General features: G+C 35.9%; 4 protein-coding genes across 6 annotated transcripts; 2 read left to right on the top strand and 2 right to left on the bottom strand.

The window, feature by feature from the left end:
• On the top strand, positions 1–579 carry LOC123015779 (essential MCU regulator, mitochondrial). Its single transcript, XM_044415713.1, has one exon. It carries the CDS (start codon positions 136–138, stop codon positions 406–408), a length of 273 nt encoding a protein of 90 aa, XP_044271648.1. The 5' UTR covers positions 1–135; the 3' UTR covers positions 409–579.
• LOC123015773 (protein flightless-1) lies at positions 443–5,291 on the bottom strand. The gene is made up of 14 exons (XM_044415705.1): positions 5,153–5,291; positions 4,991–5,097; positions 4,593–4,942; positions 3,704–4,545; positions 3,563–3,657; positions 3,441–3,511; positions 3,143–3,389; positions 2,756–2,941; positions 2,392–2,706; positions 2,165–2,334; positions 1,980–2,106; positions 1,238–1,929; positions 761–1,184; positions 443–711 (listed from the first exon to the last, which is right to left on the bottom strand). Exons 2-14 carry the CDS (start codon positions 5,051–5,053, stop codon positions 577–579), a joined length of 3,717 nt encoding a protein of 1,238 aa, XP_044271640.1. The 5' UTR covers positions 5,054–5,097; positions 5,153–5,291; the 3' UTR covers positions 443–576.
• Positions 5,237–8,201, bottom strand: LOC123015776 (DNA repair protein RAD51 homolog 4-like). Of its 2 annotated transcripts, XR_006413402.1 has the most exons (6): positions 8,072–8,201; positions 7,534–7,681; positions 7,360–7,478; positions 6,006–6,207; positions 5,395–5,952; positions 5,237–5,335 (listed from the first exon to the last, which is right to left on the bottom strand). XR_006413402.1 is itself a non-coding variant. In XM_044415709.1 (5 exons), the coding sequence occupies exons 2-5, from the start codon at positions 7,675–7,677 to the stop codon at positions 5,473–5,475; spliced, it is 945 nt and encodes a 314-aa protein (XP_044271644.1). In that variant the 5' UTR covers positions 7,678–7,681; positions 8,072–8,201; the 3' UTR covers positions 5,354–5,472. The 2 variants fall into 2 exon arrangements, 1 of the variants encoding a protein (XP_044271644.1); XM_044415709.1 differs by lacking the exon at positions 5,237–5,335 and having other exon boundaries at positions 5,354–5,952.
• On the top strand, positions 7,796–25,447 carry LOC123015772 (helicase domino). Of its 2 annotated transcripts, XM_044415704.1 has the most exons (23): positions 7,796–8,005; positions 8,537–8,715; positions 12,674–14,110; positions 14,372–14,884; positions 14,938–15,115; positions 15,168–15,480; positions 15,535–15,721; positions 15,918–16,054; positions 16,105–16,291; positions 16,488–16,998; positions 17,210–17,343; positions 17,396–17,820; positions 17,868–18,240; positions 18,435–18,746; positions 18,801–19,130; positions 19,178–19,399; positions 22,274–22,309; positions 22,406–23,357; positions 23,421–23,594; positions 23,646–24,239; positions 24,290–24,654; positions 24,707–24,979; positions 25,378–25,447. In XM_044415704.1, the coding sequence occupies exons 2-23, from the start codon at positions 8,548–8,550 to the stop codon at positions 25,381–25,383; spliced, it is 7,827 nt and encodes a 2,608-aa protein (XP_044271639.1). In that variant the 5' UTR covers positions 7,796–8,005; positions 8,537–8,547; the 3' UTR covers positions 25,384–25,447. The 2 variants fall into 2 exon arrangements, with proteins under 2 accessions (XP_044271639.1, XP_044271638.1); XM_044415703.1 differs by lacking the exon at positions 25,378–25,447 and having other exon boundaries at positions 24,707–25,301.
• Positions 25,448–25,581: the final 134 nt, after the last annotated feature.

Genomic DNA, 25,581 nt, shown 5'->3' on the forward strand with positions numbered 1-25,581 from the left:
TTTATTTCGATGTAGAGGGCGCCAGCTCACATCATTGATCTGGCAGGTGGTCTTTGCATCTGGATTTTTCTATAAAAAGTTTGGTTATATTTTTAAATAAAGTACCAGTGCCAAGTAATCCTAGTTTGTGTTAAAATGGTGCTGTCTCGACTAAATCCCATCGTGAAGCAACGTGTGTTACGAAATCACCAAAATTTGGTCAGTTTGGGCCCCATCAGAACAAGAGTTTACTCAAAAACAGGCGGTCTGCTACCCGAGCCCCACAGGACCTCATTTGGAATCATTCGTTTAATCTTGACTGTAGTACCAGGTTTGTTAATTGGAGCTGCAATTAGTAAAAGTATTGCCAATTTTCTCGAAGAAAATGATTTATTTGTCCCATCAGATGATGACGATGATGATGACTAATTAGATCCTCTTACTTAGAAATAAAACTCAGTGCTTGTTAAAACCTATTTATTTATCTAGATTGTTCAATAAGTTAGTGTAACATGTATAATAAAGTTAGTAGAATGTCCACAGTTGAGCTCCGTCTCTGTTAATACTGTGATTTTTTTTTAAATAAATTTTGGCACGTTATTCTGGTGGTTTTTTGTGAGCCCCCCATCCGTGGAAACATTTGTAGAACCGCCTCGACTCCTTATTTTTCAGCGTTAAAAATAGCTTTCTAGGGCGGTCTGGTTGTTTCACTCTCATGTGTTGGATATAAACCTGAAGAAAGAAAAAAAAAATGCTAAGAAAGTAAACAGGAATGAAATACCTGTGCCGACTTGTAGGCCAATTTGATTTCAACTTCGCTGCACTTGGCTCCAAGCCACAAAAAGACCTGTTCCCCATTATCAAGGATCATGATATCATCGTCGGCTAAATCATCCTGGCAAAAATCGGAACACTTCTCTGACACCACGAAATACCCTTTTTCGTTCGAACATCTGAAAAGTCTTGTATATTCCATAAAGGTGGCGTCGGTGTCGTAGGGCTTCTTTCCGCCGAGGCCGACCCAAAAGAAATTATCCGGTTCTTCTCCCTCTGCTAGCACTTGGAGACTCACCCAAGGGCTGTTGAACATCTCTTCGGCAATTTCTTGGATCAGACGAGCTTCGTCTGGGTCTGCTTTTGACCCAATCCAGACGTAAACAATCCCAGCTTCGTCTTCTTGTTCAAATGGAACATTGAGGATATAACTTGGGAAAAAATAATAAATTACACAAAATGACACAAGACTTGAAATCTTTACCAAAATGCAGAATTAAGTGACGAAGCATCCGGTTTAATTTGCACGAGTCTCGTGTACAAGGCACTCCCATTCGACCTCAAATGGTAAAATTCCACCGCGTTCTTATCCCTCTGCTTACGCTTCCCTTGATGTATGATAAACTTCCGTTTAAAGTGCGCCATGAATTTCATATTTTCTTGCTGTTGGTAAGTCCTCACCACCTCCAACTTATCATTAAACAACATTTTGAATTTCTTCTGGAGGGTGAAAGTGAAAGTCAACCAGCCCATATTTGACGCCTCGCGCCCTTGCCAGAAATAAACAACACAATGGAAGTCATCGCCGTCATTCGTTGGTTCACCCCCGTCACTATCATCATCGATGGGCATCCAATAGCGGCACAAGAACACATAACAATCCATCGAGTAGAAATGCCCCAACTCATCTTCGGGAAGTCGCACGAATTTTTTACCTTCGAGGACCAGCGCTTCCATGACTTCCAAATCCTCGTTCCATTCTTCCATCAACTGTTGGGCTTCTGTGAGAGGCATTGGGGGCTGTCGGGGGGTGAAGAGAGCAGTCAGATCGTGTTTTGTTTCCTGCTGACGAGCCCATTTCGTCAAATCGGCGCCGGTTTTTTGGACAGACTCGGCCGTTCGTGTGAAGTCCACTGCGATGACTTCGTCCCAACCCGCGAATTTGCATTTAAATATCTTCAATTTCACCAATTACTATTAATTGATTTGAGGACTTGAAAATATACCTGAGGCTCAGTGCCCTCTCTAACTCGTGTCACCATTGCATAATCGGGCCGATCAATCATGTTGAAAAGTTCTTCACATAATTTAACAGCAGCGGCGTTGACAAGTCTTGTCGATTTTTTACCAATCCTAAAGGACTCAATTTTGCAAAAAAAAACTATATAAAGATGATGTTTCCAACACTTACCACACAAAAACGTCCAAATAACAATCCAAAATGTAGACATTTTTGCTGTTGAGTAAAGTGTTGACAAGTTTACCGTGAGGCACCTCGACTTGAGGCAACTCCAAATAACCCATGCCCAGTTGAACTTGGTACAATCGTGGGGGAACCGGAATAAAATCACCAACATGCTCCTAATCATTAAATGTGTTAATTAATTGCAAAAACGACAAGACAGATAAAACATAAACCTGTAACGGCTCCTCGGGTGGTACTCCTTCAGGTTCGCCCAACGTCAACCAAAACTCCTTACTCTCACTCCCCATAGTTTCCGTAATCAACTCGGCTTTATTTTTCCGTTCATTTTTATTAATTTTCTCACACATGAGTCTCGATTTCGATTTTAAGGTATTTTTGGCCTTCTTGCCGTTCCAAATAAATATTTTCATTCCGGTGTCAAGGATAAAAACGTATCCGGGGTCTAACGATTCTACACAAAGGGCCACAGGTTCGAGGTGTATTGTGGGACCAGCAATGTGGCTGCGGTAGAATCGCGTTTCAAATATCTACAATTTTTTGAATGTAAAAATAAGCGACTGTTTGAGGAAATTTTACATTATCTTCGACTGTGAAAAATCCGCTACAAGTGCGGCCACCTTCGATGTATGTGATTTGGGTGTCAAAAAGGTTTAGGAATTCTTCGGATTCGTCACCTTGTTCTTCGCGGATTGTGCGACATTGGGCGCCAAGATAATTACGTAAATTGACGGCGTGGATGGCCGAACACGCCCTTTTGTCCAACTACAATTAATGATAATTATTACTGCTAATTACGCAAATGAATTTTATTGCCAATTTTCACATTTACAAAATGATTTCTGCACAAAATGAAAACAAGCTGGGATTTTTGTTTGTCCCAATTTTAATTAGAAGCTAGTTCGAATTAAAAAGTCAATAAATAATGACTAAAATTACTTCTGTTTTATTTCAAGCCAAACTTACTGGTGCTTTTTCGCCAATCCAAAAATAAATTGCCCAATTCAACTGTTCATTTTCTTCTTGAGTTGTCTTCAAAACAATATAACAATCACCTTCGTAGAATTTCCCATACGCCACCTCATCAATTCTATTTGGCAGGAAATTCTCAATTTCCCAAATCGTCAAACCTGGAACTTGGCCTGCATCATCTTCAAAAAATTCGGAGTAATCAAGTGGAGGTTTTTCCAAAGTCTCATCCCAACGTTTGGGCCTAAAAATTAAAATAGTTTCTATTAATATCCAACGAAACAAAAAAACATACTTCAAAGACTCGGCTTTTGGATCATCAGCTTGCATACTCAGGTTTTTTTCTTTTGCAATATCTTTCATTCCCTATAATGTAAAATAATCTAATATCTACTTAAAGAAAATAAAATGACAAACTTTTAAAATTTTGGCCTGGTCTTGATCGGCCTCTTCATGATCTCTCCTGCCGCGTCGTAGACGCATTTTCCTTGCAATGGGGTCTTTACTAGGGTCTAGAAAATCGAACTTGAAATCTGGTCAGAAAATAAAGTAACGTACTTTGGGCCGGCATTGGAGCCGGTACGTTGGCCCCTGCAAGCCGTAACTGATTTTGCAACGAAAAATCAATATTGTAGAATTCCAATCCTGCTCCACGTGTCATTTCGATAGGCTTTGGGGGCATTATCAAATCCGGATTGTTCCGCAAATCAACAGCCACTAAATCATTAATCAGATGAATGGTATCCGGCAACGTAATTAATCGATTTGAGCTTAAATTGAGCTTTTTTAATGATCCACACCGGCACAAACCCTCAGGGATCATCTCTAATTGATTATTGGCGGCTGAAAAAATTTCCAAACTCCCTAATTTGCCGATTCCTGACGGAATCCCTTCGAAATCCAGCTGATTATCGTTGACATAAAGCCGTCTCAAGGTTGATATTTTACACAGAGATGCCGGTAAACAAATTAGTTTATTATGTGAGAGGTTCAAGGTTTCGAGTTTTTGCCAAAGTTCCATAGCTGTGGATAATTCAGTGATTTCGTTCTCGCTCATATTGAGGCGTTTTAAATTAGGAAGGGAATATAGAGCGTCAGGGATTTTGGGTAGGGCATTTTGGGCCAAATCAATGTCAGTCAAAAGTATCAGATTTTCCAAGTTTGTGGGAAAATTACTCAAATTGCGTTGAGTATTTCTCATGTGCAGTGTCTCTAAATTAATTAAAGATGGTAACTGTCTGAGTTGGAAATGACCCAGGGGATTATTATTCAAAATGAGCGATTGTAAATTTGCCAGTCTTCTAGTTTGAGGGGGAAGCGTCTCCAAATTATTGTTACTCAAATCCAGGAACAACAAATCGGTCAAGTTTATAAACAAAGTGTTAGGAATCGAGTCAATGCTACAAATAACATTAAATTATTTGTCACTTCCTTGAGAATAACTTACTGATTGTGACTTAAATTAAGCACCAAAAGTGACTTTGCACGATCCAGCCCTTCAGGCACTTCTTTTAGATTATTGTGACTCAAATCAAGTGTACTTAGCTCCTCTAAATGGAACAATTCGGAAGGTATTCCTGAGCTTTTGACTTTATTGTGTCTCAAGTTCAGAGTACGTAAACAGTTCAGTTCTGTTAACTCGCCGTAAAGTTTCTCTAGTTGGTTTCTCGTTAAAGATAAATGTTCCAATTTGAGTAAATCTCCCATTTCTTTGGGAATTTCGGTCAAATTCGTCCGGTCTAATTTGAGCCATTGCACTCCTGTCATGGAACTCACAGCTTCAGGAAACTTTTCGCCCTGAAATCACTTTTTAAGTTTCTATTATTCAGTTTGAGGGGCATTTACGCTAAAGTCATTGCGAGTAAAGTCTACGCCTCGCACAAAAGGCAACACTCCTGTATTTGCCATTTTTAGTCTTATTTTAGGTTATGTTACATTATTGTCAAATGAACCTGAAATTTATATTGAAATGATTTTAAGCGATTGTATGTTCATTATTTTATTTACCTGGTGTTTCATTAATATTTGCAATGCTTAAATATCCAACAGAGAATTAAATAACTGTTTTTGCAACTGACAGTTGTCTGACGAACATGACGAAATGACATTAAGGGGGGCGGGGCAAAGAGTGTTTTTTTCTCTAAATCTTAAGGCCAAAAATAATAATACTAGTCAGCCATCAGATGGGCACTGTCAAAACAAAAAAAATCAATTTAAATTAATTTTAATTAATTTCTTTAAGATCTTACAGTTTAAAACAGAAATGTCGATTCCACTTGTTACAAACGTAATTAAACTTTAATTAAAAGCGATTTCCACTTTGCACATCACAAAAATCCCTCATCTGTAAGCATAACGTCCACACAATTATCCATTTTTTTGTTCAAGGTGTCACTACTTAAAACGGAAATTTTAAATCCTCTTGAGTTTTCGGTTTTTTCAATTTTGAGGCGAGTGTTGGGGACATTGGACCAGTATTTTCCACAACTAATAATTTCGGAATTTTCTTGTTGACTCTTATTGAATCCACCATCAATAAATTTTGTTATTAAATTCGTGACCAAAAATGCAATATGATGTTCATTTGCAATATATCTCATAATGTTTACTATATGATTGAGATATGAATTATTTGTTACATAGTCGTTTGAATTTAAAAGAATGCTAGGCAGAGAATCGATGATAATCAACCGAAGTTTCATATTATTTTCTAAATCGTTTTTTATTTCGTATAAACTGTTGATTAAATCGTATTTGGTGTAAGAGCGATTTACTATTATCTTGCTCAAGCTTCTAATCTGTCGGTCCTAGAAAAAATATAATAAAAATAAAACTTAAAAAAAAATTAAATCATTAATACCTCATCACAGTTTTTCAACATTTTCTTTATTTTTCTGGCCGAAAAGTCGTTCTTGTTGTCGAAAATGTAAACATTTTGATTCATATTCAAGATGACATTTTTTATTAAATTTAAAACAAAATAGCTTTTGCCGGAAGTTGGGGGCCCACATAACTCGTAAATATTTCCAGTAAATAATCCCCCGTTTAGCAATTGGTCCACCCTAAAAATATTACAGGAAAATGACCTTAACAATATTGGAAAACACAAACTGGCAATTGTAAATTCGGCTTTCCCTCTGTTATTATAATATTTTTGTTTTAAACATTTGACAATTTTATTGAATACATAAAAAATACATTAATTCGGGGTTTTGGAAGCGTTAAATCGAAAGCATTTGCCAACTCTAATAACACATCTTACATTTATCATATTGTCTTAATGGAACCAATTGGATTTGTTTGTGCTTGTTGTAGAAAATTGTTTTTGTCATTTTATTAAATTTGTTAGCAAAAATTATGCTTGCACCTGCACATACCGTGGGATCAAAAAAAAAAAAGTTAATAAATTAGAGTAGGCGGTGATTAAAGTCCTAATTTTTATCAAATGTCAGTGGAAACTTTGCCAAGTTTGCGTTTTATTCCTTTTGATTGAAATTTTTTATTGCTGTACAAGACGAAAACCGTAAATGGTCATTTTCACTTTCAGTGTGTGTGGAAAATTTGCAGCTCTGATTCCCACCCAATGTGTTGCCAACTGCAGAATTTAATCGACGCCTCCTCTAATTTATTTATTTTTTTTTTGATCGCACGGTACATAAATTACCGAACAGAAATACACTGTCAATTAGCTTCAAACGAATAAAATACCATTAAAATTAAATCAAAATACAATAAAAATCTATAATAAAAATTTAAATTTCCTTATCCCATTTGCATGACAAAGAACTGATATAATCCTTATATGTATTAAACCTTCTCGACTAAAATTTTATGGCTGATTCTACGACGAAATGATGCAGATTTTAATAAAAGAAAAAAATCTCAAACGATATTAAAAAAAATATGAATATAATGAGATATTGTTGTTAATTAACGCCTTATTTCTCTTGTTATTAAAATTAAAAACAATTGTTTGTAATAAAATTGAAACAATTTTTATTATGGTTTTCTTGAACGTTTCAAAGCCAACATTAATTACATTTGAATTGGAATGGTCAGTTGAATAAATACGTTGAGACTTTTTAAATGATGACACTTCGAATTTAATATGTATTTCTTCAAAATCAAATTTCAGTTTTTCTTGTGAAATCAGTTCAATTTTTAATTTAGAAAACTGAAATGAAATGCGAATAAGTATGTGAAAAATATTATACCCTTTGATTTCTGTTGGGATAATGGCAGTATTTTTGAGAACATTTTTATAAAAATCAAATCCGTTTAGAGGAGTGGCTGAAAACTTTTTCAGGAGATAATTTTTTACTGCTCGCACTTCCTGGAAACAGAGCATGAAAGCAAGATTTGTTTGTTATTGCGCAATTTGGACTCACTCTGAAATTGAGTCGTGCAATTTTATTAATCTCCTGCGTGTCCAATTTAATAAAGTCTATTACCGTCCACACTTTCCTCCCTTGTAGAGCCTTGACGATATCCTCCGTAAGCAAGGGGTGAATTTCCGGCCGTAATCGACTCATTTTTCTAAAAGAGTGAAAAAATTCCGAAAATTTAGTTTGAAAAATGGCACAGCGCATGCGTGTCAACGTTGTCGCGACTGCGCAGTGTTGATTTGAGCGATCCAGGCGGCCGAGCTTGGGCGTTCAACTATAGAGCCCGTCGCCATGTTTGTAAAGGGCGGTGCGTTGTAGATGTGAGCGCGTAAAATGTTCAAAATATCGGCTACATTTTGCGATTTATTCTTAACGTGGAATACCCAATTGTAGATTGAAGTTCGATCGAGTCGCTGGTTGTGTTTTTAACAGCAGATGACCGAATTTCGCCCGAATAATTTGTGATTACATGATGGTAAGTTTGGATCAATCGAATGAGAAAATGTAACATGGCGACGAGGCCGAATCCTTTGTGTCTCACCTTTCGAAGGCGGCAGCTGGCGGTGTGCCCCCTTCTGGGACTTGGATTTGTTGTGTCGATTCGCTAGGCGGAGGCGAAGCCACGCGAAAATTTTCAGTTATTTAATTTACGTACTTTTCGCGGAAAATCGCTTTTCGTGCGGCTTCTCCACCAACTGTTTCATCTCTCTCTTCACTGCCCAGTCAATAGGAAATTTTACGTCACTCGCATATTGATTTCGCTCCAAATATGTTTAATTTTGAATGTAAGCGCTGCGTTAATTCGTTTGAGGCTTTAGGAACGCGACTTTTTCGTCAAAAACCTCATTTAAAACATATTGGGAAAAGCGCGCTTTTTTTGCTTTATTTATCTCGCGAGACCAACCAAAACAATCACAACGTAACACTCAAAACAAATAAAATTTTCATAAAGTTTGGCTGTTTGTGGTAAAATTTTTGAAATTCATCAATGGGGTTTTGCTTGCAGACATGTAAAGGATGAGCGACGAAACTCCGGGGGCGACGCAGGGTGCTCTGCCCCCGCGCGAGGGTCAACAAGCCTCTCGAGCTGTGGCAGAGCGCCCTGCTGTGAGATTGACTCAGGTTGCAGGAGCACAGTACGTTTTGACTACTTCGCAACCCCATGGAGTTCCAGCGTTGGCCCAGGTAAGTCAGACATCTCTTTTGGCGCCATATTTTTCTTACTTTTCCACTGTTTATACATACAGGGTGAATATAAAGTATGGAACCAAGCGGTTTTATTTTTAATCATTTGTCTCCAGATAATAATAATTAATATAAATTAAAGTAATATAAAAAATTTGATCGTATTTTCAGAACGAAATTTTGTTTTGTTTTTGAGTTATTCGATTTTTTTTTTGTCAAAATTGCAATTTATGTGAAAATTTTTTTTTTTAAATTAAATATAAAGCAGATAGTTGTAATCCTTAAGAGTATAGCTTTCATGAGAAAAATGATTTTATAGTGGGTTGCCATTTAAAAAAATATTTTTTTTTGTAGAACTCAAAAACAAAAGGAAATTTCGAAAAATTTTATTCTTGTTAAATCATCACATTTTTATAGTACTTATCACTCATCAATTAGTTTTTTCAAAAAATAAATAGCTTAAGCAAAAAACGTTTGGTTCCATACTTTTTATTCACCTGGTATAGGTGTGACAAATATTTATTTTATCAAATTTCAATAATTTTTATATATAATTCATTTTTGTTTTAAAATATTTTTGGACAAAAATACACTAACCGAGTTTTTGCAACAAACGTTTTTCAAGCAAATTTAATTATTTATAAAAGTTACGACTTCTAACGGTTAATGACTTTAAATGAAATGATTAATTTTAATTGAAAAGTTAATGTACTGTTTTCAAATTTAAAAAATAAAAATGTTTGTTATACCGTTTCAAGCGTGATAGTGATGGGATGTTGGCACTTGCAACGAAGTAATGGAAAATTTCACATCTTGTTTTGACCTACCTACATGTCAGTAAGAACATTTTGTATGTTTATTAATTTTTAATGTGTTATAATTTTCTTCGTAATTTAGTTGGTTTATCAAAAAAAAAAATTTATGTTACTGAAGATATTTTAGTGGATTTTATAATTGAAATTCCGGCAGGTTTTCTAAAATACAAGTAGAAATCGATAAGGTGTTTGAAATTTTATCAAAAAATCTAAAATCTAACGTCCGGAGTTGTTTTTTTTTTAACATCTGAATATTTAAAAGCTTGAGCGTACTCAAACGGTAAATAGTCGGTTCAACTTTTAACGTTTAATATTCTTTAAAACGAGTAATTACTAGTATTTTTCACAAGAGTAAGGGAAAATGATAATAAAAAAATGGGAGGTTTTGAATATAATATTTAGCGTGTGTGGTTACCAATTACTTCTGTGAAATGATTCCCAAAAGTTTTTTTTTTATATATTTGGTAATGTTTTTCGGTTAAATACTTATATTGACACAGTTTTGATTAATACAATGAATTATTTTTTACGCGCACATTCTCTTTAAATTGTGCTGTACTGTAAATACAGACATTCAATACTGTTAAGATAGGATAATAATTTCTAATGGTTTTGTTTGAGCACGTGTTTGTTTTGTTCTTTTAAGTTTTTTTATTTGTAATTTATTGTGAAGCACTTTGTTTTATTAGCAAAATTTTTGCAACATGACTTTGCATCTAAAGTGTGTAAAATTTTATAAACACGTAACTGTATATTTGATTGTTTTGATATACAGGGGGCGAATACAAAGTATGGACCCAAGGGTGATCGTGTTTTGAGAATGAAATTTAATTTTTTTGTTATTAAATTTTTTTGTGGCAACTTATGTGAAAATTTTTTTGATAAAAATTGAATACAAAGTAGATAGCTGTAATCCTTAGATCACAGCTTTTATGAAAAAAATTGTTGCAATCAATGCAAAAGAAATAAGTCCAAAAAAAATGAACTCTTCTTTTTACTGAATAATGAAGTTTTAATTATATGTAGATTTGGTCGTTTCAAGTGAAGCAAAATATGTTTTTTCTTTGAGTTTTGGTGTAAAATCAAATATATTTTTTTCCTCTTGTAAGCTCAATCCGGGGACATACTGTATACAGGGTGCGCTTGGACTTTGACTCTATTTATTTCTGTTGGAAAAATAATTTTTCATTTTTTTTTTGCTACAGGCTATTAAAAGAGGAAACAAGGAGGCTGTATCTTAAATTGTAACTCTGTTCAATGTTATTTGTGGCTTTTATTGACAAAATTTTTGTACCTTTACTAAGTAATTGTAAAAAAACATAAACAAGATCATCAGTATCATTAAATAGACATAAAAAAATGTCAAATGTCAAAAAATAAATGTCAAAATTTTTTGACAGATACAATTTTTGAAACATTTTTTCCATGTTTCTGGTATCTTATCTTACTTGAAAATTTCGTTTGGGGCGGAGTTCTGGCGCACCCTGTATACTAGAAATGCCAATAAAAGCAATTGTCACGAGTTTCAATGCCTAGTTATTGTTATTCACTGACCGGTATCATCTAATCCTCCCCTTTAGTGTGTTTATTCTGATCATAATAGTTACTGTTCTCTACATCTAAATTGGTACTTGCATTGCATTAGGGTATTGTATTATTGTAGGGAAATAAGTTGGTAGTTCTTATGTAAGTGAATAAGTGATGAACGAAAATGTTATAAACTTAAAACTAGTGTTAAAATAAGTAAAATAATATGTATACAGGATGAATGTTAACTTATACGCATAATTTTAGGATGCGATAGGTTATGCCAAATTATAACTATTGGTGAGAGAGGGCAGAAATCGAAAAATAGTATAAAAAAAACCTCGTTTGATAAGACTTTGAAGCATTCATTCTTTAAAATAACTCCTGGCTGCGTCACTCGTTTTTTAAACTTAAATTCGTGCTTTAAGACTGGTCTTATAAACTTGTTTTTTAAATATACATATTATTAATAAATACAATAAATAAAATCTATCAAGTATTCTTAAATGACTCAAATATATATTATTTTTGGTTTTAATATTTTTTTTATTTATAATTTTTAATTGTATTTTGTTGTCTATTAATGTTTGAAATTTAATTTACCACGTTCAAATCACTATAAACACTATGAACCTAAGAGCTCAAATTTAGTGGGTTTGTTTGACGGTGTTTAGTTTTGGATGTATTTTTTAAAGTTTCTTTAATCATAGACTTTTTTCTGTAAGGGAATAGTTATTAATTATGTTTACTATTGGGTTCTTATTTTGTGTGTCTTCTTATATTTTCTTTATTTTGTCTTGTAATCATTCATAGGTAGGTATTGCTTAACTTGTGGCTTTTTTTGTGGTATTTAACTCTTACTGAAAAATCTATTTACGAGGGCACTAATTTTTTGCAAACATGATCAGATTATTCCTACAAACAAACTAAAAATGTAATTGCAAAATGAAAAATAGCTAAGCAGTTTCCTTGTAGTTTCTTAAGGGTATTGGACACGACTTTATTTCACTTTTAATTTTCAAACGTTAAGAAAATATCTAACTCATAGTTAACTTCCGACGCGTGACAGCGTCCATTTCACAACCCTTGTGAAAACGACTGAGACAGATAGCATCCAGCAGACCAACGAAACATTCGCCACATCGTCGCTCATTTGCTTTCACTAAATAACTGACCGACATAGTAAATTTTATGTAGAAGGAGGGAAATAACAGAACCGTACTCGTTTTATTTTATTATTGGCATATAAAAAATAAATTTAATAAAATAAACAAAAATTTAACGCTTAAACAATTTAATATAAAAATAAATGACTAAACCAATTTAACTTAAAAAAACGAGTATTTTTATTCAAAACTTTTTTCCATAATTCGAGGTAGAAGGCTGTCAAAATAAAATATTTTTAATTTTGAACTCATTAGATTAGATACGTAAAAGTCATCATCTCGAAATATCTAAAACAGAAAAATATATTCAAAGTGTTTACAAAAAAACGCCCTGGCTCATGACTGTTATTTGAAGTCTGATTATAATCAGTTTGATCCGCGTGATTCGCTTTTGTTATCATTACGGGTACTATGTTACCTAAAGGTGACATCGACTCTTTTTTTTTTCAGATTACACCGGGTACTTTGTCAACTCAAGGTGGAGTAACACGTATCATCAGTATAAGTCCCTCGCGTATAAATCAGACGTCACCGTTGAGACCGAGTCAAGCGAACCAATCTATAGTAAACGTTCTTACCAAACCTCGGCCAAATACGAACGTTCGATTGCAATTATTTCCCACGAGCGGAAGTGAAACTTCTAGTTCTTCGACGATGCCGTCACAAACGTCGCCAACCAAAGCGCCAGTTAAGAGATTACTGCCGTCCACGCCCGAAAAGAAAGACACATACGCTGCTAAACTTCAGCGTGTTATGAATCATAGAATAGTGAAATCGAAACTTATCAAAGAAAAATACAACGAGCATCTGATGGAAGCTTATTTCTTAGAAGCTGGAGGAAATATATTGGATTTGTATCAGTTCTCTAAGAAACCAAAATCTCCAGCGTATCTCGCGTATTTGAAGGAGCATGCCATAGATCCAAAAGAGAATATGGAGGAGCAGTCGATATCACAAATTGTTCCCAGTACACCCACTGCGACATCCGCGAGTTCCCTACCTGGGATTTCCCACACGCAGAGTAACATAACGGCAACTTCGACGCCACTTACAAACCACAATCAAGACTCGAAGTTGAATTCTAGTAAAGTTAAAACACCAACAAATCATCAGAATGTCAGTAATCAAGAGCAAATAGTGGAGAAAGCGAAACAAGAAGCTTATGTTGTTCAACGGATAGCTGATTTACAAAAGGAAGGACTTTGGTCGGAGAAGCGTCTTCCTAAAGTACAAGAAATGCATCGAGCGAAAGCCCATTGGGACTTTTTGCTCGAAGAAATGGTGTGGTTAGCAGCCGATTTCGCTCAAGAACGTAAATGGAAAAAAGCTGCAGCTAAAAAGTGCGCTAGAATGGTTCAGAAATATTTCCAAGATAAAGCGTTGGCAGCTCAAAGAGCTGAAAAAGCACAAGAACAGCACCTGAGAAGGATAGCAGCGTTTTGTGCGAAGGAAATTAGAAATTTCTGGAATAACGTGGAGAAGTTGGTCGAGTATAAACAAAATACGATTTTAGAAGAGAAGAGAAAGAAAGCATTGGATCAACAGTTGAGTTTTATTGTTGATCAGACTGAAAAGTATTCGCAGTTGTTGGCCGAAGGAATGAACAGGACTAATCCTGATAACGTACCTGCGAGTGCTGTGTCGTCTCGATCGGCTTCTCGTAATAATTCTGATGATGAGTTTCATCCCGATAGTCATAACAGCACAGATGATGAAGAAACTATTGCACAGGAGGAAGCTGCGGGTGGTGAAAGTACGGATCAGAATGAAGAAGTAGCCGCTTTACAGAGGGAATCGGAGATGGATCTCGACGATTTCCTCAAAGAACTGCCCAAAGATTACCTTCAAAATAGAGACAGTATTCGACTTAGTGATTTAAGTGCTTCTGTGAGTGCAAATATTTTGTGCATTTAGTCGGGAAAATGATTTTTGCGAGGCTCAAAGTATAATTATTGAAGTCTAACAGTAAATTACTTTTCTGACTATGTGTATATTTTTTGTCTTACACAACGACAGAAATAGAAAGAATAAAGTTTACATATTTCTTTACTAATTCTTGACTTGTTTTGTGTAGGATAAAAATTCTATTAAACTTATTTGGCATAGTGTCGATAGAAATTTTGAGCTAAATTTGTAAAATCCTCACAGGAGGACGGCTCGGATACCGAAGACAGATGTGATACAAAGGCATCGAAAAGTGACGAAGATTTCAGTACGGCTAATGTTAGTAGCGACGAGGATGACGAGGACACTATTCAAGAACAAGAACAGGCGGAGGGTAAACAAGATCACCAGCAAGAGTTAGAGGATCTCAAAGCGGAGAACGATATGAGTATAGATGAATTGAGGAAGAAATATAGCGGGCCTCCTCCATCTGTCTCTGACGATGAGGATGTAAAGATGTCGGATGTCTCAGACGATGAGTACGAAGAGTCGGTCGAAGAATCAGACAGTTCGGAAGAAAATGATATTAGTGATACCGACATGGAAGTGTCCGAGAATGACAGCCAGGGAGATGATTTAGGACTCAAATCACTACTCGAAGATTCTCATAATGAGGGAGAAGATGCAAAGACTGATAAAAATAATGACCTTATTAACGATGCTGCTGCGATAGCTGAAAGCATTCAACCTAAAGGAAACACGTTGTCTTCCACCAATGTAATAATTAATTATGACTTTTTTTGTGTTTGGTTATAAAACGAGTATCGTAGGTATCAACCAAGGTACCATTTTTACTTAAACTGCCTCTAAGGGAATATCAACACATCGGTTTAGATTGGTTAGTGACGATGTACGAACGAAAGTTGAATGGTATTTTGGCTGATGAGATGGGGTTGGGGAAAACTATACAGACTATAGCTTTATTGACGCATCTGGCATGTGAAAAAGGTGAGTTTTGGATGGAATTAATAGAAATAACAGTTATTTTATAAATTATTAGAAAATTGGGGCCCCCATTTGATTGTTGTTCCTACATCTGTTATGTTAAATTGGGAGATGGAATGTAAAAAGTGGTCGCCAGCATTTAAAATTCTTACTTATTATGGGACACAGAAAGAAAGAAAATTGAAAAGAATGGGTTGGACGAAACCGAACGCTTTTCATATTTGTATTACTTCGTATAAACTAGTCATCCAAGATCATCAGAGTTTTCGAAGGAAAAAGTGGAAATATCTTATTCTTGATGAAGCTCAAAATATTAAAAATTTCAAGTCCCAACGATGGCAGTTGTTATTGAATTTTCAGACGCAACAGTAATTAACTTGGAATTAGTTTTCGATGGAATCTTTTCATATTTTGTTTTTTAGACGCTTGTTACTGACTGGTACACCTTTACAAAATAATTTAATGGAACTTTGGTCTTTAATGCATTTTTTAATGCCGAACGTTTTCCAATCGCATAGGGAATTTAAGGAGTGGTTTTCAAATCCTGTAACGGGGATGATCGAAGGCAATTCGGAATATAACGAAAATATTATAAAGAGATTGCATAAGGTAAGTGAGGATTTTAGTACTTGCAGATGTTTGTATTGAAATATTTGAGTGATGATAATATACAAAATTCGGAAAGTTTGAGATCCATTCAACTCAATCTTATTTATGAACGACATTGAGGCATTTGTCTGAATTTTAATGAAAATACTTTGTTTTGAGTTATTCTTGTCAGATGTTAATTATAAATGATTTATAGGTATTGAGACCGTTTTTATTGAGGCGACTGAAGTCAGAGGTAGAAAAACAAATGCCGAAAAAGTACGAGCACGTAGTTATGTGCCGTTTGTCTAAAAGACAAAGATTTCTGTACGACGATTACATGTCTAGGGCAAAGTACGCTACTCTTTTATTGAATTAAAAAAAAATTAACGATTTGATTTTAGAACGAGAGAAACTTTAGCCAGTGGAAATTTACTAAGTGTAATAAATGTGCTCATGCAATTGCGGAAAGTTTGTAACCATCCTAATTTATTTGAAGTCAGGCCAACAATATCGCCATTTCTTTGTGATGGTATTGTTGTACTTTATCCGTCTTTGGTTTACGCAGTTTTGGAATATAATGTTTGGAAGGTGAGTAAAATTATTGATTTTTGTTGAATTTTTGCTTACACATGATGACAACTATACCACGTCTGAAGGATTGGGATCCATTCAACCCAATTCTGCCAGGTGAATGACATTGAGGCATTTGTCTGACTTAAAACAGTCAAAACAAAAACTGTTTTTGCTCTAAGTAAATTTCACTTATAGATTATTTCTTTTGCAGCAAATTGACTTTTTATGGCTAAATTTAAATTTAATTTTTATGGAATATAATTTGAGTGCGTATCAAAGTTACCGCATGAAACAAATGCGTACACCTCGTAAAGTCATAGAAATATATTCAGTACCAGAGGAAATCCCTCCACCGCCTCCATGTCGTCTCATGATGAGAATAAAGAAACACGAAGACACTAAAACCGTTCCTCTAAAAGTAGAAAAACGAGATGTAAACGGCAAGAATCCGCAAACATCCCAAAATATTAAGGTCAAAGTTCCACAGTACGGTGTCCAACTTGTTCAACAGGGTATTGTCAAAGCCATTCCTGTAAATATTTCGCAACCCTTGCTCAGTAATCAAACTGCTACACCAGTTAGTGTTACGTCTATGTTGAAACCGTCGGATAAAATATCGGCTAGTTTTGCACAGTTGGTACAAACGTCGACGGGGAAACATTTGTTGTTAACACCTAATCCCAGCATATCGGGCAATATTCCAGTTTCAACTACCACTGCAGGTAAATACATTTTTTTTTATTATTATACACCTTTCCTGTTTGCGTTGTGAATTTTAATAATAGTTTTCGACGTGTATTAGGAAAGGAGATTAAATTTTGTTACATTACCAAGCTAGTTTGCTTTATCCTAGCGAGCTAGAATGTTCGTAACATACATTTTTTTTCTTTTAACAATCGATAAGTGAACTTACAAATTTATTTTTTGTTAAAGGTGGACAGAAATTGACGTTTTTGTCTAAACAGCCCTTGCTAACTGCAGGCAATTCGGGTCATCAAATAACTAAAGCCTTTATGAAAATTCAGTTGACGTCAGTTGCGGCTACTACAACCAATACGATCACTACGGTAATTCCTTTGTTTTGTCATGTACCTATTTGTGGCTTATTTGATTTTTTAGAGCACGCCTCCGGCTGCAAAAACTTCCGATAAAGAGGAACGAAAAACAGTCGGTCCGAAATTTATAGATCAATTGTATGCTAATCAATCAAATAATTTGGACGTTCGGTGGGACAGCGATGGTATAACAAATGACGTAGGATCTTCAGATGAAATGGATTTGTACAAAGACGAACTGAAAGCCAGATTACAATTGATGGCAAAAATAAACGAGCAAAGGTGTTCCGCTGTTCCACTTTACGGAGAAGATTTTCGTCAAATTGTGACAATTGAAAATAGTTTTCCGATAATTAGTTTGTGGAAAAGCGATCAGAGTAAAACAGCCGATACCGAATGTGATTCAACTGCGGACATGTTTACCTGTTTCAAGGAACTTGTCCGTACTCCGGAAAATAGGATAGAGCAATTGGCAGATATTTGTGATAGGTATTTATTATACTGTTGTGAGTTTTTCCGAAATATAATTCGAATAGGTTTATTTTTTATGTGCCTGCTGTGCGAGCGCCAGAGCCTGAAATGCAAATATGGCATCCGTCACCCAGTACATATTGGGGCGAAAAAGAAGAAAAAAAGAAATTAGCAGCGTATTTATCCGCTCCTGCAACGTCGTTACATCGTATTGCCTCGGCGATGGTTACACAATTTCCCGATCCTAGACTTATACAATATGATTGCGGTAAATTACAAACGTTGGATAAATTACTCAGAAAATTGAAAACTGGGGGACATCGGGTATTGATTTTCACTCAAATGACGAAAATGTTGGACGTTTTGGAAGCTTTTCTCAATTTCCACGGACATATTTATTTAAGATTGGATGGAACGACCAAAGTCGATCAGAGACAGGTGATAATTTTTTCTGATGTATTTTAAAACCACTGTCGATCAGTCATCAGTTTAATTTTCTGTACGACTTTTGCAACAGTGGAAGAGCAGAGCAATGGCCAGCATGTTTTTAACATTTTGTTTTAAAAACTATCTAGAACTTTGCAACAAATTTTAATTCATGTTTTCAATTAGTAATTTTTGTTTTGTTTTAGCTTCTAATGGAAAGATTTAATGGCGACACAAGAATATTTGCTTTTATTCTTTCCACACGTTCTGGTGGCATCGGTGTTAATTTAACTGGAGCCGATACTGTAATATTTTATGATTCAGACTGGAATCCAACAATGGATGCTCAAGCACAAGATCGTTGTCACCGAATTGGTCAAACTAGAGACGTCCATATTTATAGGCTAGTAAGTGAAAGAACCATCGAAGAGAATATTTTGAAGAAGGCTAATCAAAAGAGATTGTTGGGTGACCTTGCTATTGAAGGTGGGAATTTCACGACGGCATATTTCAAGAGCGTAAGCATTCTATTATTTGAAATAACTTTAATATGTCTAATTTGTGATTTTTAGTCGACGATTCAAGATCTGTTTAACATAGACTCGAAAGAAGAAAGTGCGGCCAGTAGAATGTCGGAAGTTGTTGAAAGTCACGAAAAACGTGCCGCTGCTGCTGACCAATCACAATCTCACGCTGGTGGTGATGATAAAGCGGCTTTGGGAGCTTTAGAAAATGCTCTAGCTGCATGTGAAGACGACCAGGATGTTCAAGCGGCACGAACGGCAAAGGCTGAAGCTGTGGCGGATTTAGCCGAATTCGACGAAAACATTCCGTTAGAAGACCAAGAAAAAGAACCTGAGATGAGTAAAGCAGAACAGGAAATTGACAATGTCATCAAAAAGGTATGTTTTTAACTTTGTAGATGTCTTTTTGCTAATTTTTTGTGTAGCTTTCTCCGATCGAGAGGTACGCTATGAAATTCATTGAAGAGACGGAATCGGCATGGTCTGCTGAACAACTGGCAGCTGCTGAACGCGAAATCGAAGAACAGAAACGCGAATGGGAACAAAATCGATTGGCCGCAATGCGCGAAGAAGAAGAACGAAGAGCACGCGAACTAGAAGAAGAAAACGATTTATTAACGTTTTCACGGGAGGACGCCACAAACCAGGTTAGCACTAGTAAAACTAAAAAAGTTAATAACGCTAGTACCGCGAAAAAAGTTGTTAATAAAAATCGTGCAATGAAAAATCGGCAAAATGTCGCAAAATCACCAAGAGGTAATAAAATAATAAAGAAAATCTTACCAAATAAATATACCAGTGATCGAAGTATAGCCAAAGCTAAATTGAAAAGGAGGAATTGTAACAGACGGAGGTTGACGAGGCAGAGAGTTGTGAAAAAAGAGGATACGAATACGGAATCGGACGATGATTCGCAATGTTCTAAAAGCGCAGATGATTTAGACGTCCAGAAATTTAACGGTGATACTGATGATTCTAGTGTGGATGATCAGACTGATGATCAGTCAGAAAGTGATAGTAGATCGATTGTTTTGAAAACTCCTACTAATTATATCAATTCGAATTCGCCTAGAACTAGATCGCGTGGTACAGTTGAAATTAATTTATGGACGCTTGATGTCAGTCCGATTTTGCCAGGTGTAAAACCTATAAAAAATTCACCAACTCCGGGTGTCAGACGTTTGAAAGGTAACAGTATCGACAAAGATTTACAGAAGTCGGAAAAAAAGAGAACTGCCATTAAAAAGAAAGTTGAAGAACCGGTTGAGGTGAATCATGATGGAGGTAGAGATGATGATAATAAAATTGATAATGCTGAAATTATTGTTAATAATTTGATTCCAAAGGGGAAAATTTGTAAGGTGATGTTGAGTGATATCATGGAAGGGGGACAGTATACACTTGGAGCCCAGGGTGAGTCAGAGTTGAAAGAGTCAGATGAAAAAGTTGAGAATGAAGAAGAGTGTGAAATTGAGAAAGTAAATCCAGAGACTGACACTTCAGTTGATGAAATTAAAGATGAGGAACCAAATCAGACTGAAGTTTTAGTCAATAAGGAAGACGCTAGTGAAGCTGAAGTGAATAAACAGATTGAAATTCCGGTCGATGATAAAACCGATGGAACTTCTGAAACTGATGTCGATGATAGCAGTACACGTGACGTAACCAGCGACAATAATGACGAGGAGATTCCGCGAGTGAATAATAAGTCTGATTCCGTTCACATTGATAACGGCCTCGACGATGTTAAGAATTGTACGAAGAAAAAGTCGAAATTGAGTAAAAAAAGAAAATTTCAGAAACGTGCGAATAATAGGACGTTGGATGATTGGGTAACGAGGTCACATCCAGTTAATAAAACGTTCGTAAACAGTAAAAAAATCGATAATTTAGATAGTGATGATTTAAATGATTCGTCATTAAAACGGACTAGTTCAGAAGCCGAATTAAACGATCCAGATTTAGATGTTGATCGTAAAATAATAAAAACGGAATAAAATGAGTGTTTAAATACAGAACAATTCTGTTGAAATAAAAATGTGCATATGTGATTTAATTATAGAAAAAATCTTAAATAACTACCTTGTACATAATATCTAGAGTTATAGTTTTTTTACAAATAATTTTTATTGCGAATAATTGTAAATTATACGTGTGAATGAGCCTTCTGAAATTTGTTATTACAGAGAATATCACATTTTGATATATAGATTTCGTTGTTTTGATAGAAATCATTTTTACTTATTTGCGTAAAAATGCTTTTCTTTTGGCATTATTTTTCCGAATTGTTTCGGTAAAATTAAACCAATTTAGAGACTTTATTATTATTTTTTGTTTAATTTGAATTATAAACGCTCAGGGATCTAAATTAACTCTCTTTTTATCATGTACATAGAAAATTGGAAGAAAATAGATGCCGAAGGAAAAAACAATTGTGATAGTCTTGAATGTTTTAATCATAACTTGCAACATTGTAAAATTTTGGTTTTTTAGTTTTTATATTTAAAACCGAGTGAGTTTATTTGAATCTCGGTGCTTTCGTTATTACCATTACATTAATGAAAATAAATAAAGAAGTTCTCTTGCGAATGTGTGTTTCATTGCGGGGTGGACGCGGGTTTTGGTGCCTTCTTGCTCCGGCGTCCGCAGCGGGCACCAAAACACTGCCCCGCTGGACATGAGCAAGGCGGCTTCTTTATAAAACCCGCTACCCACCCCAATATATCCTCCCATCCTTTTAACGAAAATCCCTTCGAAAGTAGTAAGAATTTGCGGTTTAAGCTTCGATGTTGGGTAGGTATTTATTAAGAAAGACGATAAACTGATAACTAGCAAAAAGAGTAGAGACATATTCGTAAAATTTAAGTTTATAATAAAAGGGAAAGTGATTAGCTAAGTTACAAATACAGACTTACCAAATACAAAATTACAATAATCTGTTTTTTGTACAATTGACTGAATTTTGTGGTTGTAAATAGATATCGTAGAAAGATGCATAAGATACTAGTGTTATTTACTCACAGAAATTCTAGAGGAAGTTATGTAACAATCATTTCTAGAATACTTTTTCATTCTTACCAAAAGTCTTAAACAATGACTAATCGCAGTTATACCTAAACCTAGCACGGAGTCACGTCTTGGGCTCAAATTTTATTTCAGCTTGTGGAAACAGTCCAGTATCATTTTCAGATAATTTTTTAAAATTTTGTGACTAAGCGTACTTTGCATCCGTTTATTGCGATTTTTATCGTTTGGAACCAAAGAAACAGAAGAATTAGATATACAGAGGACATCTCTAGACGATAAAAATTATTTTCGGTGGTATAATTGTTGACAGTTGACAAAAAATATTTTGTACCTAAAAAGTGGGAATACAGTAAATTCCTGTTAATTTTTTAAGGGTTGAAGTTCGTATCCTTGTCTAATCCTGTATTTTACATTTTACCCTACCTGACGTTATTATTTTTCATTAGCTTAGATAATTCGCGTTTAAATTATGTCTTTCTTATCCTGTTTTACAGATCTGGGTTTCTGATAATACCATGGAACAAATGCCTGTAAGTTGATTTTTTATAACTACTTTTCAAAAAATATAATTCTTATTCATTATTATTGTTCTTGCACTGGTATTCTAAACAGTTCATAATTTGTAGATGTGGTGTCCGCCCACACCGCCCCAACAAGACACGGACATCTACATAGATCAAACGATGTCATTTCTTTACGACATGAACATAATGTCCGAGTCGCAATTACCTCCAATTTATGTTAAAAAAGAAGCGAAAAGGACTCGTCACGATGCTGGTTTTGTTGACAGTCGCCGTGCTTTGAAAATTCCTCGGAAGGAAGAATCGATGAACGCACCCAAATCACTCTTCCATTCAGCCACAAGTTTAAAAATGAAACGTGATCTTAAACTTCAAAAGTATCGTGGATTAATGCGTAACACATTACCCATATCTGGCAAGACCAACGTGCCTAAACCCGCTATCGAAACCCCCTTATGGCACGATTGGACGGTCCATGAAGACATGGCATTGTTGAAAGTAATCCAATCGTTTCAAGGCTTACCGCTAAATTTGCTCGTCGCTTCGCCAGGTCATACGCCAAATTGGGATTTCGTCTCCGATTATGTTAATACTGTCTCGATAACATACCGCTCGCCTAAACAGTGCCGTCAGCGATATGAAACTGTGCTCATACAGAGAGAGGAAGGAAAACAAGTTTTTGATAATTCAGTACGGAAAAAGAAAAACAAAAGCGGATCTATGCAGAAGTTTTCCTTTCAGCAGAAATCGAATCGGCCGATGCGTACCTCTCAGTTATACACTCAAGATAATAATTCGAAATTTTCGCAAATTATGCTTCAAAGGTACGACGCCCTTAAAACGATCTCGAATAAGAGGGCGCCACCGCAGAGGAGTGTTAGTAATAATCCGTCATTGAAGAATCCGAAACATACCGCTATGCTGACGGAATGTGGGATTGATTTGGATCATCCGGTTTTGCCGGTGGAGGTAGCGGCTAGGAGGGCCGAAAGATTGGCAAGGGAGAAGAAACCGTTGACGGCCGAACAACAATTGGCCAGGTTTCAGATGATGAAGGGTAATTAAAAAAAAATATAAGCAAAAATGAGCTCATGAGATAATCCTAACATTATTTTTAAAGGTTTGTTGCCTTTGTCGCAAGCCAGCACCTCGACGACATTACCCCAAGTTGTGGCTGTTTCAAGCGGAACTGCTGTAACAACGGCGACACAATCTCAAGTGACTATCGCTCAGACCATCAACGTTGTAACCAGTATTACAACCACTGTTTCCAGTGCCCCAGCAACACCTCCAAGTACGTTACAATCAACCACCACAAACCATATTTTATTTATGCAATTTCCAGATACTATCCGGTCACAGCGAATTATCACTTCTCCTCTCCAAGCCTCTACTGTGGTTTCCGTGGCCGGTTTAAGTCCAGCCCAATTACAAGCTGCCACTCAACGGTTAATAGTTTCCGGTAGTTCTCCCGGTCAAACCAAAACAGAAGGCACACCGACCGCAATTCAAGCAAAATCGATCAGTTCGGCACAATTGCAATTAATCAAACAAGCCGGTACGTTTAAACCACACGTGAGATTACAGTCGGGAACGATTTCGGGACAAGCCGTCAAAAACTCTACGGTTACGATAAGTGGACAACAGGCCGTGGTTCAGTTTACGCAGGCACAACCGAGGGCTCAATTTGTGAGACAAGGAACGGTCACTGTGGGGACTAAAGCAGGAATAACCAGGACGGTGACTGAAAGTGAAGTGACTCAGCTGTTGAAGAAGCAACAGCAACAAAAGACGATCACTGCGGCTGTGGCTACGGGGAGTCAGGCTTCGAATATTCAAGGTTTGTCGTCGCAAGTTTTGGCTCAGGCTGTGCAACAGGCCGGGACGTCAGGAACACAAGTTGCAACATTGGTCAAGGCTGTTTCTAATACTGGTGGAGGTAATTTTTATTTAAATTTGAAGATTTTGAGGGTAATTATAACTTTTTAGTAACGCAAACTGTGACAATTCCAGTGTCTGGAGTGACTATAGCAAATAGCGGCAAAACTGTCACTCCAACCATCAAGGCTGCTAATACTCAACAAATTAGACAATTCCAAATCCAGCAACAACTTCTAGCTCACAAGAAATTAGGGACGCAAAAATTGAACATTGCCCAAGTTGGTGGCAAAAATAACGTCCAGACTCAGTTGATTGTGGGACCGAAACCACTGTCAACTGCAATGACAGTTCAACAGTTTACACAAGTGATGAGGGCGCCACTTGGTATTACTCGAGGACCTGTCGTATTGGCTAAAGGAACACCAAGAGTGATTCCTGTCAATACATCACAAGGGACTAAACAGACAATACAGGTCGGTATTGTCACTCTTAAGTCACGTTTGATGTTCATTTGTTTTTTTATAGGTTGTTGCGGCAACTTCGCAAGCTTTAAATTCGGCGCTTCGCCCCCAAAGCTCGTCGACTCTCGCCGGGGCTTTGGCGGGCATCAAAGTACAAGGACAAGGCAGTACGCAAGCGCAGTTGTTATCACAAGTTTCAGCGGCGCTTCAAAATCAGACCGTTGTTAGGCAAGGAAGTCCTGTAAGGTTGCAAAGTGGGGCATCGATTGTCGCAGTAACTGTTCAACCGACTTCAAATGTACAACAAGGAACGACACAAACTTCCAGTACGGAACAAGTAAGTAGATTTATGAAGAAGTGAAGTTTTTTTATGTAATATAAAGAAAGTGCTTTGTATGTTTTCCTTTTTAATTGAAAGTTTTAGTTTTCACTTTCAAACTTGTGCTGTGATACTAAAAGAATTTTATAGAATATTTCACAGGATTAGTATTGCATTTAGGTTATTTTTCTTCTTGTTTACTGTTGAGTTTTTGTGTCAATAGTAGTTACTTATGCAACTCGTTTGTTATACATTCAACACTAAACTATTAATGTACATAAGCATCATGTAAAATACATTTTGTATTAGTTTTATTTTCACAATAAAGAGTAATTTTTTATTTTTGTTTTTTTTTGCATGTTGTGTCACAATTTGATTGATGAGCACAGTTGTAAGCATTTTTGTTGTTTTTGCAGGCGTAAGTTTTCTGAGAAGATGATGACATACAATAAAATGTAATATTATTAATAAACTGTTACCCAAATACTCCAGTTTTTTTGAAACTGAACCCGTCTTTACTTTTTATAGGATAGAAGAGGAGTGTATATTTTTTTTGTTATTAGTGCAGTTTTCTTTACTCAGTTTCAAGAGTTTGCCAGTAGTGGCGCACGTGTCGTTTG

Source organism: Tribolium madens, unplaced genomic scaffold (assembly GCF_015345945.1).
Source record: "Tribolium madens isolate multiple individuals breed KSU strain unplaced genomic scaffold, Tmad_KSU_1.1 Scaffold_19;HRSCAF=116;Tcas5.2_LG9, whole genome shotgun sequence".
NCBI lineage: Eukaryota > Metazoa > Arthropoda > Insecta > Coleoptera > Tenebrionidae > Tribolium > Tribolium madens.

What these genes read in the sequence shown, in the direction of transcription:
- LOC123015779 (XM_044415713.1), top strand. Translation starts at nt 136, where the DNA reads ATGGTGCTGTCTCGACTAAATCCCATCGTGAAGCAACGTGTGTTACGA.
- LOC123015773 (XM_044415705.1), bottom strand. Translation starts at nt 5,053, where the DNA reads ATGGCAAATACAGGAGTGTTGCCTTTTGTGCGAGGCGTAGACTTTACT. An exon ending in TTACTCGCAATGACTTTAGC is followed by an intron (nt 4,943 to 4,990) that starts GTAAATGCCCCT and finishes AAGTGATTTCAG; the next exon opens with GGCGAAAAGTTTCCTGAAGC. An exon ending in TTTTCACAGTCGAAGATAAT is followed by an intron (nt 2,707 to 2,755) that starts GTAAAATTTCCT and finishes AAAAAATTGTAG; the next exon opens with ATATTTGAAACGCGATTCTA.
- LOC123015772 (XM_044415703.1), top strand. Translation starts at nt 8,548, where the DNA reads ATGAGCGACGAAACTCCGGGGGCGACGCAGGGTGCTCTGCCCCCGCGC. An exon ending in AGTTTCAACTACCACTGCAG is followed by an intron (nt 16,999 to 17,209) that starts GTAAATACATTT and finishes TTTTTGTTAAAG; the next exon opens with GTGGACAGAAATTGACGTTT. An exon ending in TGCCCCAGCAACACCTCCAA is followed by an intron (nt 23,595 to 23,645) that starts GTACGTTACAAT and finishes TGCAATTTCCAG; the next exon opens with ATACTATCCGGTCACAGCGA.
- LOC123015776 (XM_044415709.1), bottom strand. Translation starts at nt 7,677, where the DNA reads ATGAGTCGATTACGGCCGGAAATTCACCCCTTGCTTACGGAGGATATC. An exon ending in ATCCCAACAGAAATCAAAGG is followed by an intron (nt 6,208 to 7,359) that starts GTATAATATTTT and finishes TAATATTTTTAG; the next exon opens with GGTGGACCAATTGCTAAACG. An exon ending in TGTTGAAAAACTGTGATGAG is followed by an intron (nt 5,953 to 6,005) that starts GTATTAATGATT and finishes TATTTTTTCTAG; the next exon opens with GACCGACAGATTAGAAGCTT.